Below are 21,350 nucleotides of genomic sequence, written 5' to 3'. Positions count from 1 at the left end.
AATTGGAGGTAGTATTTTTGACCACCTCATTTATATGTGGCTCGAAGTTTAGGTCTGTGCTGAAGATGGTGAATAAACATTTTCACAGATATAAGTGATATTCAAAAATCTGTGCTATGTTCCCTAAAAAGCCACCATTCCACTCATTTGATCTCTCAGGTGCATTTGTTTTTTTTTATATTGCAGAGTCCTGAATACTGGCAGAGAGGTGCAGCAGGTCCGCTTTCTACACTAGGGCCCATCTAGAAAGAGTGCAGTAGGTGAAGTGTTCCAGTGCTCAGGGGTCTTATTGAACCTTAGTAACAGCTGACTTTTTATTACTAAACCAGTGAATAGGAGGAACACTTTTCTTGCTTGTTTTGTGGCTCCAGCATGGGCATCTTTTGGACAGCACATGGAAGCCACTGCAGCCTGAAAGCAAAAAAATAAAAAACGTTCAGAGGCTGAGTTGAGTGCCACATTACTAGTAGGGAAGGGCAAACAATTCTGCTCCACGGGCAGAGTTTGCAGTGTTTTGCCCACTCCGCATTCCGCTTGGAGCTCCAGCAAAACTCTGCCAACCACTGCATGGCATAGTTTTTTCTTGTACGCTCCTTGCCAGTGTTAAGTTGCTAAGCACGAGTGAGAATTTGCATCTCCTAGCATGATTTTCGGGTGCTAGAATGCGTCCTGGTGTGATTTCTCAATGCGGGCGGTCGCTACTCTTGCATGGAAAAAGCTGCTGCTCAAGTAGAAAATCTATTTAAGCAGCAGAAAGAAGCAGTACCCTCCAGCACACCATGTGGTGCTGTTTGCACTGATTTTACAGCACAGGACAAGCTCCTGGTGCTAAAAGTCAGAGCGATCAGCACAACATACCGAAATGCTATATAGGAAATCACTGATGGCTGACAGCTGCTTCCAGCATTCGAACTGTTAATAGAGAGTAGCGGCAGGAGAATTTTCACAATGGTCCTCTTCCATTTTGACTACAATTGACATAAATTCTCTCCTAGAGAAGAGCTGCTAACAATAGGTCAATACTGCAGTTGTCGAATGCTAGTTCAGCTACTGATCTCATATTTGTCACCTGAGCACAGGATCGGTCTGGGGCAGAAAATAGTCCCATGCACCAAAATAAAGTGGGCCACATTTATAAACTGGATAGAACAAAAAGTGGTATTCATTTGTACATCGAACAACTCCTGGGTTTTAAGGCATTTTGTATGTGTTGTCCTTGACGAGTGGGGAACCATAGGAGTTTGTGCTTGCTGTGGCCAATGTGAGTGCACTACGTGCAGTGGGAAGAAGTGGAATTACATAATTATGCCACAATTCGTGGCAAAATTATAACACAACAATGGAGAGACAAAGCAGTCAACCAGAAGGCGAGCAACTATTTTTCATGGAAATTGTTTTTCGTGCTTTTTTACCAAAATGCGTCCTCATGTCAAAATGTACCATGGGCCTTTAGTTGACAATAAAGTAAATTGCTAAATGACAGATTTGCATTTCATTTAATTTCCCCAAAAATGCACATATTTATGCAACAGCAGTTTAAGTGAATTTGAAACACTATTACAGATAAATCTGCTGTCACTAGCCATCAGTCTTCTCATAGCTGTCTGGACGAAAGGAACCACCATCTACTGTGGGTGAGGTACACTTTAGATACTTTCCCAGCTGATGTAACCAGTGCTGCATCCTCATAGCACCGACGGTAACATGCGGTCAGTGAGAAACGTAAAAGACTGACAGTGAAAATCTTACAATTTTTCAAAGTATAGTTTTCACATATTAAAGAAATGTGACATTTTGCCCAGTTTTCTGGAAGATGCATTTGTTGGTTCCTGATACGAAATCTCAACAGAAGAATGTCCGTTTTCTTGGAACAAACTGAGAGCAAACTTCCTTTTATTTTCCACGTGTGGTAACTATGGGTCTGATTTAGGACTTTGCAGACAGGGTACCCTGCCACAAAGTTGTCAGAGTATCCTTTTTGCCAAGCTGACTCTCCACCAGCTCTATTGAACGTCGGGGGTGGTGGACTGTGATATTTCTGATTGCGGTGCCCATGCCACCTCTGCCATATGAAGCCTCCACTGACAGCCTGTGAGTGGGCCATCATTGTAGGTGCATCAGATTGACTATCTATTTAGAGTGGATGGTCTGATGTATTTTTTTATTCTGTTTAGGACCAGCTGTGAAAGCCTGCCGTTCCTGTACTGAAAAAAACAGCGATAACCCCCACACTCTCGGAAAAACCTTCTGGGCTAACAGGGTCATTAATATTTTGTTTTCTAAAACCAAACTTTCGAGTTTGGGAGTTTGTTTTCAAAAACAAAAACAATCGGTGAGCTTGAAACATGGTGCCTCTCACCAAACCTTTCATGCTTTCACAGGATCCACCATGGCACATTGCTCTTTTGAATGAAGTTTTTTAGGTCAAACCTATCATACAGTGCAGCTGTCCGGTTGCAAAGGTATATTGGGGACATCCTGAAAGCTTCCCTGGGAATGCATTTTACCTATTACTTATCATTCACTTTGTGTTTTACACATCTGCTTGCTTTCTTTTTGCATTCTTTCATGAGTGCTTGCTTTCTGGGAACTCTTTTTTTCTTTAGCGTGCGGTACTCAACAGTACATCGTATTTTCAGTTGTCTCTATTGAATGCATGTCCAGGAAGCAGTAAACATGCTGTTTTTCTATGAAAATGTTTTCTGCCTCCTATCTTTGTTGCATGACTTACTCTACTTATCTCGGCCACTCCTCTACCAGTTCATTAATCTTGCAAGCCTGTGTGGAACAACGTTCTGTCGACAGGCTTTTTTATTTTGATCAATGCCCTTTACGAATAGCGTAACTTAAAAAAGGTTTCTTCCTCAATTCCACTCGCATGCCATAGGCGCCGGCATTGGGGGGATGCTGAAGAACACCCAAAATAAACATGCTGGAGTTCAGAAGTGAATGAGAAATAAACAGGTGTTTAAATAATGATTTTATCTTGTGATATTTATGGTGCAACCAAATACTGAAGTCAAATATTTGACTCTGTCTTCCATGGAGTTTGGTGTTTACTTTTCTTACTCTGACTGCAAAGTGAGAGGATCTATGTGAGGATCTTGCTGGGCACTGGGGTTGTGAAACGTTGGGTGTTAATACACGAGCACTGAAAAAGAGTAGTCTTCATCGATGAAGCATTTAGACTGTGTTAATTGTAATTCACATTTTAACAAAACATTATAACAGATTTTAACAGGATCCACTGAAAACAGTGCAAGGGCACATTCAGAGGACTTTCACAACTGTCTATTATTACACAGCAATATAATCAAGCAATAAAGGAAGGATGTGCATGGACGTTGCAAACAACAATTAGACAGATCACACCAGCTTTTCTCAATTTCGTGAATCGTGATATTCCTGTGAAATTTGTAGAAGCGGGCGATGCCCGCTATTTTTGACAGCTGCCACGATAAAACACTTAGTTGTTTTGTTTTATTTCTGTAGCAGACCTCCTGCCCTAGGACGGGATAAATCACCATCTCAGAACCTGGCATACAGTAGCAGAGAGACAGCTTTCCACCCCCTCCGCCCTGCTGCAGTAATTATTTGGTAGCAAGAGCCAGGACTCCAGTGTGTCTCTTAGAGACACAGCTGGAAATCCAGGCCCTCCTGTCTGTGAAGCATATCTCGAAGTTCGGGATAGGCACACATTTGTAGATTTGTGCAATTCTGCCACTACATGGGCACCCCTCTCTACTGTTTTACATCAAAGATTAATGCCTTGATTCAAAAGAGGGGAGAGGGCTACCCACGCATGTAGTGACTGAATTGCACAACTAAACCAGAAAAGATGGAATCTGTTCCTGCTTCCCCAAGTGACCACATTGTGTGATCTTGTACGAATATTTTATTTCTGCAACTCCCCTTTTTTCCCCATTACCACAAATGACAGCACCTTGAACATGAGTTAAGTATGTTTGCAGTACCAAATCCTCTTCCACTCGTGTTTAATAGGCTATAATGTTGCTCCATACTTTAAAATAATTCTACATATAGGATTCAAAGGATAACTTACTTTCCTCTTAGTTCACTGGTTGTACTGTCATGATGATTGGGCAGTGGGGGCAGCAATGTCCTATTAAAAAAACATCACTTTTAATAGATAATCTCAATTCAGTCATAGAATGTGATGTAGTAAGGTTAAACATTTATGCATGTTAAAGAAATTCATTTTTATGAATTTTGAAATGATTGTATCCTATTTATACATGATGTTTACTGCATGATTTACATGTTAAACATGTCCATGGCACGGTTCATACACAGGTTCCTATAGATATGCCAGAACCTTGGCCCGGCTATCCTTATTAATTTGTTTGTCGAAGACAAAAAGGTTATCATAAGTCTAGTTCCTTGGGGTGTACAGAAATTTGTGCTCTCATGAATATTAATCGTCCTTTTCAAGCCGCCTTGTGGCAGTCACCAGGGTTTCTAGAACAAGATTGGATCCTAAGGTTATGATCACTTTTTGTTACTCAAGTAGGCCTTAACTCCATGTTGATACAAGTATATTTTCCAGTCATAAGATGATGTGGTCTGCCTCCCCCATCATGCTGCAAAGCTGCTGGGCAGCTGTCCACAGCATCCTTTGCAACAAAGAACAGTGCCCACTTCCAGAAAGAATGCACAGTGCTTTCATCGTCTAGGGCCACCGTTGCAAAGTGCTTGTATTGTGTGTGACCACATCATTCTAGATGTGTGGTAACAGATAAGATAGCTAGTTGGCAAGCAAGGGCAAACACTGTTCTTTACTGCAAAGGATGCTGAGAGGATAGATGTACATGTATAGGCAAGTATATAAATATGTGGATAACACATTTCCACAGACCTGAAGCTAGGTTGGGGAGTGTTTCTATACTTTCTTCTAAGGTGACTCATACTTTAAACATAACACCAAATCAGAAACTAGCAGAGAAGGCTTACCACACGCTGTGGTAGAGAGGCAGCGACTCAGATACAGCATAGTAGAGCAGTGTAAAATCTGTGTCTCCACTAGAGACTAAGGGCATACTCTATAGGGCAGTATGGAATTAAACCCCCAAAATAACTCTACAATGTAGCCCACACCATGTGCATTCCTCACTTCACCTATACCCACTTTACATTCACCTATCCATTGACCCCCACCCTGCTGCCATCAATGCAGCCCTGGGCCGTACTACAGACCATACCTTTTGGTCCCTGGAAAAATCTTTGCGAGTACCGATGGTGTACAACATCACTAAACACCACTGGCAAAGCCAGTAGTTACCAAAGACAAGACATATTGCCTTTGCCAAAACTTGCCTCCCCCATGTACACTTTCAGGGCCAATGACGTTACAAGATATTTATAGCTGTAATTACCTGCAACCAACCATGGAGAGATAATGGGAACTCCCTGTTTTGTTTATGTTTAAGGAAATCTGTTTGTACATATATCATCTCCATAAGAGCACTTAATTACATACACTTTTGCTTTTTAATGAACAGCATATCCCCTACTAAGCAGGGGCACACAAGCCCATGCCGCCCCTGCAGCAAAGTGGGAGAGGGCACACTCATCATGGAGCCTCTCCAGTGCTTAACTTGTAAAAGAATGAGTGTTCGTGACCAAAGCTCTGCTCAGAAGCTCATGGCTAGTACTATGATATGTCAGCGTGCCGAATACCAAGGCTGTGTAGTCTTGATCCCACCTCATGCCTCTTTAATCCACTACCCGGCCCTACCTCCCCCTTTATCACACTCCTGCAGGTTCCTGCTTTCTGCCTTTTTGACCTTTTTCCATCTTTCTCTGCTTTCGTCTTTCCATTTTTTCCAATTTCCAGATTTCCGTGTCGGGGGGACCTCAAAGTTTATATGCTTTTTATTTATCGGGTTCCACTGAAGGCCCCTGTCTTTGGGCCTAATCACTGCATCTGCACGACAATGAAAGCAATTAGAGAGATGCTTAAAATGCCCTTAGGTGTGAAATGAGCCCTGCTCTGCCCTGCCCTGTTCATGAAAAGGATGATATTATGCAGGGCTCCAAACAAAAGAAAGAATGATGTTGTGGACATTGCTTACCTAGGATGAAGGGAAAGGAAGCAGAGAAAAGAACAGAGGTGAGAGGTGAATAAAAGGGGCAAGAGAAATGTAATGAAGTGAGCAAAGAGTAGTAACAGAGGTGTGTGAATTCAGCATTGAAACAAGAGGTGCACACAGAGGACCAGAATCAATATGAAAAAGAGGCTGGAACAGGGTTTTAACTGGGGTGGTTCCCTCGAAGTCCTATACCTGGTAGTATTTTAAAACGGACATTGAAACGGATCCCTGTCAAGCCTTATGTTTATGTCCGTAACTTTGACTGCAAAAACACTGATCCAGTGTTTGAACAATGAATGTAAAACATGTTAGCAGAGTCGAATTAGCTTTTAGGGCAAACAGGCAGTGTCTGATGGGATGTTGTGTGAGGTCAGTAAATGGGACTTTTTTAGCAGTTAGTGGACCTGCTTTATGGTCAGGTGAGCCGGTTTCTACTATTGATTTTTCTGATATTAAAACAAACATTGCCTGCAGCAAACTCAAATTCATGCAATCTTCAATACCTTGCAAAACGCTGATACATGTCTTTACATGTTAAAAACTGCCCTACTTTTAAAACATAGGGCACTTTTCTAGCTGTGGGTCAAAAAGGTGTTAAGAATACATGACCATTCAATACATGACCTCTCTATAGAGCACACAGTCCAGTTAAAGTTATGATTCTGTTCAAATGTGTAAGAAGGAGGTACTCATTGGGCAAAATATTGACATGGTGAAAATAAAATAAATTATTGTTATTACTCATTTATCTTAAACTGCTAGCAACCATTGACAAAGCCAATAGTCCTGCTGGTTTTAGGTGCATGTCAGTTATTGTGTTATATTTCTGAATTCAATCACAGAAAGTATCAGTCAGGCGAATCACTATGGGAATAAAACACAGCTAGATTACATGTTTTCAGCCACACTCTTAATTACATAGATCACACCACTTTTACCAGACCCCCTTCCCACTTCTTTGTATCCCACTTACAGCTCTGGGATCGAGAGAAGGTAGATGGGGGAAGACGAAAGGTCGATGTAATGGGCGGAATCAATGGAAGGAGCCTGGTGGATAGATAAGGAGATGAAGTGAAAGGCACTGTATGCAAAAGGCAGTGATGTAAAAGGGGTAGAATCTATGCAAAAAAGGTAAGAGGCAGGGGCAACTGGTGAACTTTGAAAGAGACGGGCCCCAGATACCTCCTCAAGGAGGATTGAGCAAGTGAAGCAAGTAAAGTTGACTCCCTCTCTGGGTTTTCAGAGACATTCTCCCCAGAGACTATTTTGAAAAGCAGGGCTAATTGATGCACCTTACAGCACCGATGTCACAAAAGTTAGACGGAAATACAGAGGTTCCTAATGAAATATACATTAATTTGAGGTGTGCCAGCAAGCCTTACCCTTTCTAATGGTTTTGTGGTTTCACCCTCTCCAAGAATACTTAGAGAAATGGTGGAAGATAGCATTTTAGTCCAATTTACCTGAAACGTGGTCAAAAGGCCACGTGTGATCCATTCTAACCAGTCTAAACCATTTTCCTATGCCTCCTTCTCATTTAAGAACTGCACTTCTGTGTTCTCCCTTCTCCCTCTTATAGCCCCCACTTTGCCCTGTTGTGCAACATTCTGCTACCTTGGCACCTTTCTCTTAGGTACACCATTATAACAGGATGTGTACGCTACTTGTGTTGTCTCCTCTCTGCGTAGTGAGCAAAACAGGAGTAAGTACCATTTGATTATGGGTCCTATTATAAACATTACTGCTAAAATGGGTGACTATTCTTTGCGCAACTATTTTTGGGTGTAAATTACCCTGACCAAAGTGAATGCTAACAGACACCTCCGTCTGGACTCAAATCATAGCGTCTAAATAAGAAAGGGGAATCATCCACGAATTCAGCATTTCAACTCATGTCAGAATGTAAGTTTGTGTATGGAATAAAACTAATTTAAATTTAAGATGCAATATTCAGCAGGTCACAAGTTTCAATTGGCTAATAATAATACATATTTACAGAGCTTAGTACTGGCAAATGTGTGATTTGAAATACTATATAGAAAGGTTATTGTTTCATTAACTTTTACATGCTGTTGAAGCATTCCTACCCCTTGAAATGTGTTCCTTATAAAATGTAGCTATTGCCAGTCTAAAGTAGTTAATCAAATTAATATATGTCTGAATTACACCAAGGGCGCTCCCTGGTTTGTGCAAAATATCAGTGTATGTTCAAACTCAGAAATAGGAAATACTGTAGCACAGGAGGTACATGGGAGAGTACTACCAACACACTACACTGATCCATTGTCCTGGCTTTTAAAATAAACTCAATGTGCAATCATGGCTACTACTTAACAAATAAATCTTTATTCACATATGCAGCAACGTTATGCTATTGGACACTCAAAAAGCAAACATGCGGTGATGTTTTTTTCTGGAATTTGACACCATATGATCCCAGGTGATTCTCGATGAAAGATTTTTCACACAGTGTGATCGTAGGCTAAGAAAGCTGACACACTGTGTGACCATCTACAAACTATGCCAAGGCCTTAGTGTGGAAAAAGTGGAACAAACCATGACCAGTAGTGAGCAAAACTGAAAGGAGAAACCACAAGCAGTAGAAACAGTCCAATTTACCAAATGGTACTGAGGCAGGCTTCTATGTACTGGATTGTCTCTTCTAGTGCACTCAACCCCTGTGTCTGTGTCTCTGAAAATGAGTTTGCTGACAGACCATCAGAAGACAGGATAGGAATAGGGGCTGACACTTATACAGCCCCACTCTATCATAGCTTCTGATAGGGCTTGAGGTGAACCCCCAACTGTGCTCCTATGTTTCACAGGTGTGCGCTTCAGAGGGCTTGCACAGCTTCTCTATAGTTTGTGAATGTGTGAAGTGTTCGCGAAGGAGCACATCACTCATGAAAGAAAGCACCCAAAATGACAGATCTGTTTGTTTTGGTGTTTATACTGTTTGCCTTTCAAAGCTTTTCAAAGCAGCTTCTTTTCGTGCCTGCCTCTACTGGGCAGTGGTGTTCTAGCACCCTCCAGCACCAGCTGTCACTGGTAAGAGGATTGGGAGGAGTTAAGAGGTAAAGAGGAGAGAATGCAGAGGTGAGGTGAATGTAAGCTGGTCTGAACCAACAAGAGAAGGTAAGAGGTGGGGCAGCAGATGAGGTGAAAAATAGAACACGGAAGGGAGAGCTGGATGTAAGTGAGCAGAATCTGCAAAAACATAAGAGTATGGAGAGGAGGTAAAAAGCTAAGAAAAAAGCTTCAGCAGGCTTAAAACTTCACAGCACCTTTGGACATCTCTTTGTTGCCCCTTTCCTAAAAATCCTTGAAAAAGAAGTCAACCTCCAAATTTCCTTCATCAAAAGTAATTTACTCGTTGACAAAAGCTGATTGGCTTCTGACAACTCCAGGAGTTAGAAGTAGCACTTCTTGCTGTGTCAGATGATCTGTGGCTGACTCTTTTTCAAGGAGGTAGGACTAATGTAATATTACTAAGTCGTAGGGCCAAATTAGACCTGTTTCCCAGCTGGTGCTTATGAATCAACTACTGCAACCTAGGGTGTAAAGTTTTCCCCTGGTATGGCTTACTTCTATCTTATTTTGGAAATCTGAATTAATCCACTCACCACTTATTTATGTTACATACTAAATCTCTGACTTGTGGAATTTCGTGGGCCTCCACTGTTTAATCTTTATCTTTTCACGTAGCCTTACTCATTCAGTCCTTTGGTGCTTTCCTGATATCGTACTCATATTGATATCCTAATCATCATATCCCTCAGTGACAATCTGATCTCTACCAAAGAATATATTTAGACTTGCATGCTAGGAGTTGATTTCTGGATAAACACAAATTCATTAAAACCTTATAGCATCAAATCAAAGGTCCTCATCTTTAAAGGATCTCATTCCGGATGGTGTTCTCTTTGGTGGCCGATGGCACTGGGTCAAACCCCCACAATGGCAGAGTCAGCAAAAATCTTGGATTTGTTTTCCAGCGTCTTATATTTTTTCAGAACAGATAAACCATGTTTCATCCACTTGCTTTTTTCTACATCAATAAGCAACACAAATCATCCCTTATATCACCTCCCATTACAGTGTGGTTGTCCTATAGCTAATTATCTTCTCACTAGATTATGCAAATGCTCTCTATCTTGGGATCCCATCTTTATGCGTTCGGTCTCCTTACATATCATTCAGAGCAGTGCTAGGCTACTCATCTGAGGCTGCTGAGTCACTTTGCCATTTCTTCTCACCTTTCTTCCGAGTTTTTGGTTCGAAACCTTCTATCTGCAAGACACTGTCCATTTGTCATTAGGCATATAACGTTTTTCTCGTTCTACAGCACTCCTTATGCTCATTTCAGAATCCTAAACTCTGTAACAACCAAGCTCCTCTGTTAGTCTAAAATTTAGAGGGCACTGATTGGAGCCAGATCCTTTTTCATTCTAGTTGCACAGGACTGGAACTCTCTCCCTCTCAAGCTACAATATAACTCCAGTCTTTTGGAAAAACAAATACAATTTTCCTTTGTCCACATTAGTAAAGTCTTCGTCTCTCCTTTGGAAATCCCATAGTTGCAGAATGCTCTGCTAGGTAACATTTTCCTTCATCCAATCCAATAGAACAATAACTGGAGGAATGTGCTTAAATTGCACCATTTGCTGCATTTTTTCAAAAAGGCCCGAGGAAGGGGGAGGAGAGGAAGCCCACATATCATGTAAACATATTTTTAAAGCCTAGTAGGATCAGGCCAATATATCTGCCCCAGACTGGTTAAGAGTGTGTAAAAGTGCATAATTTGTCACTAACTGTTCAACAAAATAGAACCATACATACCAACTACTAGTTATGCTGTCCTAACGGAAACAATTAGTGAACATCAGGGTAATTGTGTCAGTTTTGGGAAGATGTAAGCTTTTACACTTATTTAATTAATTTAATTAATTTAATGTATTCCAAATTAATAGATATTTAAAATATATGTACATATTGTATTAGGATTATTATTGATATTTTAACCATTTTACTGATATCCAAATTAAGTAGGTAGCTTCTTGCGAAGAGCTTCATGGATGCCAGATACATTAATGGTCAATTGATGTTACATCCTGTGATGTGACTACCTGTGAGGTTACATCATATTCCAATTAGATTTGCATGTTCCTATTCTGCCAAGGGCTCCCGAAATCCTAGAACCTGCCCTGGTGGCAACTACGGACTCAAATGAAGCACTAAGGGGCATATTTATACTCTGTTTGCGCCGAATGTGCGTCAAATATTTTAACGCCTATTCAGCGCAAACCTTGTCCCATATTTATACTATGACACCTGACCCCGCGGATGCCAAAAATCCTCTGTGTGCATCATTTTTTGGATGCGGGAATGCACCTTGCGTTAATAACATGCAAGGTAGGCGTTCCCTTCCAAAAAATTACTTTAAGGCCTGTGCGCCTTATTTATACTCCTGCGTCATTTTGATGCGCAGGAGGGGGCGGGCCCTGCCACCCTCGCCCATCCCTGGAGGACACCCATGGATGAGGGGACCCATCCCAGGTAGGAACAGGTAAGTTTGGGTAAGTATCATTTTTTTTTTTTTTAGAGTGCCATGGGGGGCCTAATTTGGGACTCATACATGCCACTGTGCCCAATGACCATGCCCAGGGGATGGCATGGCCATTGGGCAAGGGGGCATGACTCCTGTCTTTGCTAAAACAGGAGTCATTTCAATGGGGGCTGTGCATCAAAAAATGGCGCAAGTCCGGTTTGAGCCATGATTTTTTACTCAATCCTGACTTGCACCATTTTTTGACGCACGACCCCCATTTTCCCCTACGCTGGCGCTGCCTGGTTTGAGTATTTTTTTTTTACTCTGACCAGCCCGCAGTGCCGGCTAACGTCAATCCTTAAATAAGGTGCCGCCTGGTGCGTAGGAATGGCGTTAGCTGGCGATACATGTTTTTACGCAAACCAGCACCGGCGCTGGTTTGCATCAAAAAGTATAAATATGGGCCTAAGCCTCCCATTTAGCCTATGGCCTGCGCATATTTGTGACATATGTGAGTGTTAGGGCTCCTACACCACAATCCGCATGTGATGGGGGGAGGGCATCATTTTGTTCAGTAAAGGTTTGTTTTATAGTATTTAGGCATATATTTAGAAAAGACGTGGAAAGGGACTCTTTCTTGTTTAAACTTGCTGCACTGCCAAATGGAATTCATTCTATATGTCTCTGCTGTCATTGCCAGTTGAATTTTTGTTACTAGGCTAATTTCTAAAGTGGTGCATTTAACTTTCAGAAGGAGGTTGAATAATATATAATTTTAAAGTGATTACCCAATAATTTAAATCCGAAAAACAGGGGTTTCGAGGAATGTAAAAAGTGACTTGCCTGTAATAATATCTCTGGTAGCTGGTGTCTCCTGGTGTTTCTCAAAGGCGTATCACTGAATGCCATAGGTTATTCTGTTTAAATTTTAAAAGCAAACTTCGATTTGAATCTCATGATGGTTGTTAACCGGAGTTTTTCAAGTTCAAAGGTACCTAATCTGAAAAAAAGAAGAAAAGGGAATTTGCTCTGTTTAATTACTTTAGTAAACCATCCCCTTGATATAAGAACATATGGAAATTAAACAAAGCTTGAAAAAATAATGTATTTTTGCTAATACCTGTCTACCACTCAAGCAAACCTTCCAGCTGACATGTAAGGCTACGGTGCCTAGGGTGTTGCTGGGGAAACATTTTTGATTTATAGATCTGCTTACCCCTTACTGCGAGTTAGCTCAACTTGTTAACCTTTGCATACAAGCTGCAATTAACAGATTCAGATCTTTATAAACATTATACAAAGTGTAATGACCTCACTGTGGTAGTAGCATTCACAATATAAAATACAAGCATTGACCAAACAAAAGGTTTTTTTTTTATAACTGAACATGCTTCTTCATTGATTGAAAGGTGTATGTTCACTGATGTGTGAGTATGAGTGTGTGAATTTGAAAATGCTTCAATGGGGGGATGAGTAGATAAATGAGTGTATGGATGAACGAATGCATGTGTGTTTTGGTGCATGGATGAGTGAGTGCATGAATGTGTGAATTAATGAGTGTGTAGGTGAATGCACTAGTAAAGCCAATAGGTCAGGATTTTAATTTGTTTAAAAACACTTGTAAATAAAGGCAGCTATGGAGAGAGAGTGAGGCAACATGGATGGAGAGGCATAGACTGGTATTGCAATGACAGACACAATCCATGTTTTGTTAGCTGTTTGTATTGATAATTGTAAGGCAACATAGGCTTTTGTGGACTTTGTCTAAGGCATGAGGAAGAGCATCAAACAGCAGTGTTTCGCTCCTCAGCACCCAAAAGCATCGCCATCCATTGCTTGTGTGTATATTCTTCCTAACTACCTCTGTGAAGACTTCTTGTACCAGTGTATATAGACGAAAAGCATTGTGCTTTTGGTGGTGGCAGAGGCCTCCCTCCAGGACCGGCAATCCCTCTACAATGATGGCAGGTTTAGTTGTGCTATCACGACAAGGCCACTTGAGAATCATGCAGTGCCAGAAATGACCATTCGCCTTCTTATACAGAGGCAATGGAACACAAGACGCTCAGGTCCCTTATTGTGATGACTGTCCCAGGAAGGAGTATAGGAGGCATTGACACCTCTGCAAAAGTGTTAGCAAGGCAAGCTCCAGCACAATGACGCAATTTTGAAGACAAGCGTGCACTCCTCCCTATGTAGACTCACACATCTAATGCACTAATAACATTGAGGTGTGTCAGTGCAAAGGCAGTACTTCAAAAGTTATCAACGATGGTTATCAACACCAGTGGTTAGGGGTTACTGCCTTATTGACTCTTTGTAATCTTGCAGCAGTTGTGTAAATTCTGCAGTGCTGCTAAATCAGCCTCTTGCAAGACCTAAACTCAAACTATTTTTATTTCAATATTGGCAGCTACTTTAAGCTCAATGTTTAGAAAACCCAGTTGTAAATTATTTGTTCATGTGGTCATTTCAGCTCAAAACACTTTATTAATATTTTCAAATAACACGATATACATTGAAATGAAATACAAATGCAATTTATAATACAGAATAGAACCAAGGGCTAATATCATCCTTAATAGGAGAAAGGTAATGTATACCAAAATGGATAAAACAACATAACGCAGGCAATGTATTGTTCATAATTTCATTCAAAGGAGATCACCAAGGAAGACCTATGTTAGTTAGTGAAGAAATAGCCAGGTTCATTCCTCTCTATAAAATTCACCCACTCCCACCAAGTGTGAAAAGGCAATCCAGCTGATTCCTTCTCAATATGGTCATTATCTATTATTACTTGAATGAAAATCTTGTTGAGGTTATTTATTTTTAAACTGATACAACTCAAGTAATGATGTTACCTGGCTGTCTAATATGCCTACAATTGATAATAAATCGTGCTTGCTCTGGTAACTCCGCTAAAATGTCTGTTCTCTTCCATTGCTAGGAGTGCACTTCCTGCTGCGAAGGGATGATCTGCAACGTGGAGGTACCAACTAATCACACCAATGCAGTGTTTGCAGTGATGCACGCCCGCAGGGCATCCTCAAGTACTGTGATGAGAACTGCAAGCCTTCCAATGCTGGCATCCGTTCTGCTAGCGCTACTGTTGCTATGACAGCACTGTTTACATAGCAGACGTGGGCCCAGCAGCCAATCTTCTAGAACAATGTTTACATAGTCAATGTGAATCGAGCAGACAATCTTTCAGAGCACTATCAAAATATATATGCTATCAATAACATTTGAGTGTGTGCTGTGTTTCATAATGACAATTTAAAAAACGAAACGCACTCTGGAAAAACTGACAACTGCTCCTTGAGTCGAAGCACTCTACAGTGACCTGCACAGCAGCGTGGTGGGCCCTCATTCGTTCCAGGAGCAGACATACCGTTGGCTGGCTGCCTTACTACGAACCTGTTGGCAAAAAGAACTCATGGAAACAACGGATATTTAGCAAAACAAAGTGAAACCATCACATTAAACCACAATAGAATTTGGAACTGGGATCTAAAACATTTTATATAATGCCGACGGCTTTGAAAATAAAATATTTACATAATTGCTTATGCTTTTTGCCAGTTTTGTGCCAGGAATAAGGGAAATGTTTCAAGAACGGCTTCACAAATTTCATGATGAAAACATTAGAAAGATGTGTACAATTCTTGATTTTTGGATCACCACTACTCTGTCCCTGAAATGCGTACGGATATTTCCCAGATCAGGAAGACTGGCCTCAAGAAACACAAACATCACACATGCCCACAGACCCGAGTTTTTACCGTCTCCCGCCTCAAGTTCACGCTGATTGAATGTATGTCAGTGGGGAAAAACATTCTTCCAATTATAATTTTTTTTTTTAATCTCCCACTTTCCTCTTGTAAGATGTTGGCATGCGTTTAGAAAACTGCGTGAAAAAAATGCTACCATTTCACCATTGCATACTTTTGTGTCCTGCACCATGTTTTTTTAACTCACCGCCGATGGACACTACAGCTTGATCATCTGGATGATCAGATATTTTGTAGTGGGTTCACCTAGGCTTGACTAGATACCTCACATTTAAATTGAGTCCTTCCAAGCTACAGCGGGCGCCTGTGCTCTGATGTTCTGCTAATTCACTTTGTGTGGCACGTCATCTTATATAATGTATTTATTTTCTTTCCTATTTCTACTGTGTGATCTATTTTCTTTCCTGGAGGTAGTTCGTGTATGTCTATACCTAACGTTTGTAGCTGAATTCATTGTAAGCCCCTGGTCCTCCGTGTTAGTATTGGCTCTCTGATTTCACTTTCTCGCTGCACGAGTGTGGTGCTCAGAATTGGGGCAATGCTTGAAAGTAAGGGCATATTTATACTCTGCGCCAAATGTGCGTCAAAAATGTTGACGCACATTCAGCGCAAACTTTGCCCCATATTTATACTATGACACCGGACCCCGCGGACGTCAAAAATCCTCTGTGTGCTTTATTTTTTGGATGCGGGAAACCGCCTTGCGTTAATGACATGCAAGGTGGGCGTTCCCGTCCAAAAAATGATTTTAAGGCCTGTGCCTTATTTATACTCCTGCGTCATTTTGACGCACAGGAGGGGGCGGGCCTTAAAAAAACTGCCTAATTTGGGCCCACCAACATGCCACTGTGCCCAATGGCCATGCCCAGGGGACAGAAGTCCCCTGGGCATGGCCATTGGGGAAGGGGGCATGACTCCTGTCTTTGCTAAGACAGGAGTCATTTCAAGGGGGGTTGTGCATCAAAAAATGGCGCATTTCCGGTTTGAGCCATGATTTTTGACTCAAACCTGACTTGCACCATTTTTTGACCCACAACCCCCATTTTCCCCTATGCCGGCCCTGCCTGGTGTGTAATTTTTTTTTACTCTGACCAGCCTGCAGTGCCGGCTAACGTCAATCCTTAAATAAGGCACCCGCATGGTGCGTAGGAATGGCGTTAGCCGGCGGTAAATTTTCTTATGCAAACCAGCTCCGCCACTGGTTTGCGTCAAAAAGTATAAATATGGGCCTAAGTATTTATTTAGCATAAATGTGGTGTAAAACTTTATTATAATTTTGGCTACACCATTTCAGAGGCGCCACCACACCCTCTCCTCCTCACAATCATGTGACAAAGTTCTAGTTCTTTATGTGTGATGTGGCTCATGAGGCCTTATTTCTCCCATCCTGAACTGTCCCTTGGTCTTCTGGACTACGAACACCTAGTTTTATGATTTGCTGTGGAAAATGGCTTATACGTGCTTTGAGGAGATCTGTGCGTGGAAGCGAAACATGTGGACATAGGTACCAAGTTTTATAGGCTCTTGGAGACTAAGTCATAAGTTCAGAGTCATAGGGTCAGTCAAAGCCCTTAATATTGTTTATTTATCGCAAAAAGACCTTTTCAAGGCTGAGAGAGGCGGCAGAGCTGTCCCTCTCCGATAGTGAGCAGATGAAGATGGTGTGGAGAAACTGAGAAAGGCAGAAAAACTCCGGCGGTTACTTTTCTTCAACCTGCTGAGGGAATTCTGTGACCCGCATGAGGCTGTATTTGTCAGCTTTCATAAGAGCATCAGCAGGAAAGCAAAGGAAATACATACAATTAATGTATTAGTGGCTTCTCTACGGCTCTAGAATGGGGGAAATAAACGTATTCCCAACTTCTGTTCTTGGATTATTGGGCATCAGGGCATCCCATGTGCCACCTCGTCTCTTTACCTCAGAGGGCGGCAGAACAAACTTGACTATTTGCCAAATGCAACCTAGCCACCTATTGGCCCACCCCTACGTGTTTTCATCGGCTTTCTGGGGAACGCTGTAATAGAGTATGTGAACAGCATGCACACTAGGCATATTAGCATTACCTGTCTGAATGTTTTGATTAGAGAGGGGGTGACCAGTTGAGATCCGAGTTGGCTGGACCCATCCCAGAAATGCTGGATAACCACTGACTATGCAGTGATTCTCACTCAAGTTAATTGCATTTAAATTTACCAGAAGTGAATATCCTCGAACTCTATTGGACACTGGGCTAAAGCTTTGGCACTCATCTTCATCAATTTGGCACAACCCATTTCCCAATAAAACCATACAGTGCTTGATATTGAAACGCAATACTTTGAAGATTTTCAACTATGCAGTTAATTTCGACTACATGGTTCTAATTTTCGGGGCCTTCTGAAAGAGCACTAGGCACCCATGCCACAGAATATTATGGTTAGAATAAAATTGTATTGCGATTTGAATATGCAATGAGCTGTGTTAGTCTTTCACAAAATAAAACAATACATATGTTCTGCATTAACACGGCATTATAGGGGTCTGTTAGTGGGATAGCCTTGTCATTTCTACCCTTTGGTGTCCATGTACTATGTGGTGAGAGAAATCATATTTTTAGATCTATAACTTTCTTGTTCAATAACTTGTTTAAATCCAGCTACCGATCACTCTGGTATTGAGAGAGATATTTGGATAGATAATTCTTCTTATTTCATTACTCAGCCAATGCATTGTGTTTTCCTGGGGTTCAAATTCCAATAATATCCCAATCTTTAAGGTCTGGTAACATATTTACTGCATTTTTCTTGGTGCCAGTCCACAGAGGTATTTTAGGAGATAATTATGTTTTTCCAATCCATGTCTCCATCAAGTGTCCCCTCCAGTCTTACCACTAGAGAGGAAGCAGGGGTGCATGTGTGGTAAGGTATCACCATAGAGCATGTGAGAAAGAAGCCTCTTTCTAGCATGGTTACCCCCACCTTTGGCCTGTTTGTGAGTGTGTGTCAGTGTGTTTTTACTGTGTCACTGGGATCCTGCTAGCCAGGACCACAGTGCTCATAGATAAAAACATATATGTCAGTATGTTTTGCCTGTCTCACTGGGATCCTGCTAGCCAGGACCCCAGTGCTCATAGTTTGTGGCTTAATGTGTATGCCTGTGTAGTGCCTAACTGTGTCACTGAGGCTCTGCTAACCAGAACCTCAGTGCTTATGTTCTCTCTGCTTTTAAATTTGTCACTGTAGGCCAGTGACTTCATTTACCAATTTTAATTGGCATACAGGACCCCCCTTATAAGTCCTTAGTATATGGTACCTAGATACCCAGGGCATTGGGGTTCCAGGAGATCCATATGGGCTGCAGCATTTCTTTTGCCACCCATAGGGAGCTCAGACAAACCCTTATACAGGACTGCCATTGCAGCCTGCGTGGAATAGTGCACACACTATTTCACAGCCATTTCCACTACACTTAAGTAACTTATAAGCTACCTATATGTCTAACCTTCACATGCTGAACGTTAGGTGCAAAGTTACTAAGTGTGAAGGCACCCTTGCACTAGCAAAGGTGCCCACACATAGTTCAGGGCCATTTCCCCGGACTTTGTGAGTGAAGGGACGCCATTACATGCGTGCACTACATATAGGTCAATACCTATATGTAGCTTCACAATGGTAACTCCGAATATGGCCATGTAACATGTCTGAGATCATGGTATTGTCCCCCCCCCCCATTCCAAGTCTGGTATTGGGGAGCCAATTCCATGCGTCCTGAGGGCTCCACCATGGACCCCCTGTACTGCCAAACCAGCCCTCTGAGGCTTGCACTGCAGCTACAGCTGCTGCCACCTCACTGACGGGGTTCTGCCCTCCTGGGGTCTGGGCAGCCCAATCCCAGGAAGGCAGAACAAAGCATTTCCTCTGAGAGCAGGGTGTTACACCCTCTCCCTTTGGAAATAGGTGTTACAGGCTGGGGAGGGGTAGCCTCCCCAGCCTCTGGAAATGCTTTGAAGGGCACAGATGGTGCCCTCCTTGCATAAACCAGTCTACACCGGTTCAGGGACCCCTTCTCCCCTACTCTGTCAGGAAACTGGACAAAGGAAAGGGGAGTGATAACTCCCCTGTCCATGACCGCCCCAGGGGTGGTGCCCAGAGCTCCTCCAGTGTGTCCCAGACTTCAGCCATATTGCTTTGCAAGGTGTGGGAGGACTCTGAGTGACCATTGCCAGCAGGTGACTTCCGAGACCCCTCCTGATAGGTCCATCCCTGATAAGGTAGCCAGTCCCCCTCTTAGGGATATTTAGGGTCTCTCCTGTGGGTTCTCTTCAGATTCTGCTTGCAAGTTTCCTTCAGGAATCCTCTGCAACAACTTCAGACTCTTCTGACCTTGGATCAACCGCAACCTGCTCCAAGAAATGCTGTAACTGCAACAAAGTGTCTACAAGAGACACTTTTCTTCAGCAACCTCAGCTCCAAGTCAGCAACTGCAAGAGTTTCCATGGTGTGCATGCTCTGGGGACTCCCTGTCTTCATCCTGTACCAGAAGGACCAAAGACATCTCCAGTGGAGTGATGTAGTCACTCCCCTGCTCCAAGCAGGCACCTTCCAAGGTGACGACCGGTACCCTGGGACTCCCCTCACAGCAACAAGTGTGCTCCTAAGGACACAGAGGGTGGACATCATTGACATAGACTGTTCTGAGGTCCTGCTGACGCAATTTTGAGGAGGTAAGACCTTGCCTTCCCTGAGAGCAATGGTACCCCTATGTGATGTGTCTGCCTCACCTCCTGAAGCCTCTGTGCACTCTTTGCAAAATCCCTTCATGCACAGCCTGGCCCAGTTCCTCAGCACTCTACCCTGCGATGCTCAACTCGCTGAATTGTTCTTTGGCGGCGTGGGACCTTCTTTTGTTGTGCTGCATCAAATGCATCTTGCATCTCCTTTGAACCCAGATTCTGCAGCTTCTGGGGGTGCTGGCTGGCATCCTGAGGGCTCTCTAAAGTGCTGAGAGCTGCCTCTTCCTCCTCACACAGAGTTGAGGCCCCCAGGTCCCTCCTGGGTCCATCCGGCACCATTTTGATGCAAAAAGCACTTTTGTCATAGCCAAGGCTTGTTGGCACCCTCCAACACGAAACCTCATCTGCAACAATCATCACGCCGTAGGACATCTTTTGCATCATGCAGGAACCCGCTGGCATCTTCCTAGGGTGCATTTCTGCAGTCTTCGACTAACCAGGGACTCTTCATTTGAACCCTCTTCTGGGTTGGCAGGAGATCCTGTCCTTCCTGGAACTTCTTTCGACTTCTGGACTTGGTCCCCTTCCTTTGTAGGTCTTCAGGTCCAATAATACAGTAGTTGTTCTTTGCAGACTTGGTTGGCTGCTGCAAAATCCCCAAAACAAGGTGAAGTGTGTCCTAAGGAAACTTGCAATACTTTACTCCTGCTTGTCTGGGCTCTGGGTTGGGGTAATTTACTTACCTTTACTGTATTCTTACTCCCCCAGTGATTCTGCACACAGTACACTTGTCTAGGGAGGAATTTGTGATTCACATTCCACTTTCTTAGTATATGGTTTGTGTCGCCCCTAGTCCCATTTTCTTCCATTGCATTTTATAGGATTTCCTACTGTTTGCATTGTTCTATGACTATTTACTTGCCTTATTTTGGTGTCTAGTGTATATATTGTGTATAATACTTACCTCCAGAAGGAGTATTGTCTCTAAGATATTTTTGGTACTGTGTCACCCAAATAAATACCTTTATTTTTGGTAACACTGAGTATTGTCTTTACTTGTGTATAAGTACTGTGTAACTATAAGTGGTATAGCATGAGCTTTGCATGTCTCCTAGTTCAGCCTAAGCTGCTCTGCTACAGCTACCTCTATCAGCCTAAGCTGCTAGAACACTACTACATATCACTA

The 21,350-nt window shown here is 42.4% G+C and overlaps 1 protein-coding gene across 1 annotated transcript in view; it reads left to right on the top strand.

The window, feature by feature from the left end:
• The window catches only part of LYPD6B (LY6/PLAUR domain containing 6B), a 209,795-nt gene extending 194,569 nt beyond the window's left edge, over nt 1–15,226 (top strand). Inside the window, exon 7 of the mRNA XM_069225222.1 lies at nt 14,609–15,226. Within this exon, the coding sequence (XP_069081323.1) occupies nt 14,609–14,779 (171 nt within the window). The 3' untranslated portion in view covers nt 14,780–15,226. The remainder of the gene's footprint in view (nt 1–14,608) is intronic.
• Nucleotides 15,227–21,350: the final 6,124 nt, after the last annotated feature.

Source organism: Pleurodeles waltl, chromosome 3_1, assembly GCF_031143425.1.
Source record: "Pleurodeles waltl isolate 20211129_DDA chromosome 3_1, aPleWal1.hap1.20221129, whole genome shotgun sequence".
Classification (NCBI taxonomy): domain Eukaryota; kingdom Metazoa; phylum Chordata; class Amphibia; order Caudata; family Salamandridae; genus Pleurodeles; species Pleurodeles waltl.
This window is presented reverse-complemented; position numbering and strand designations above follow the sequence as displayed.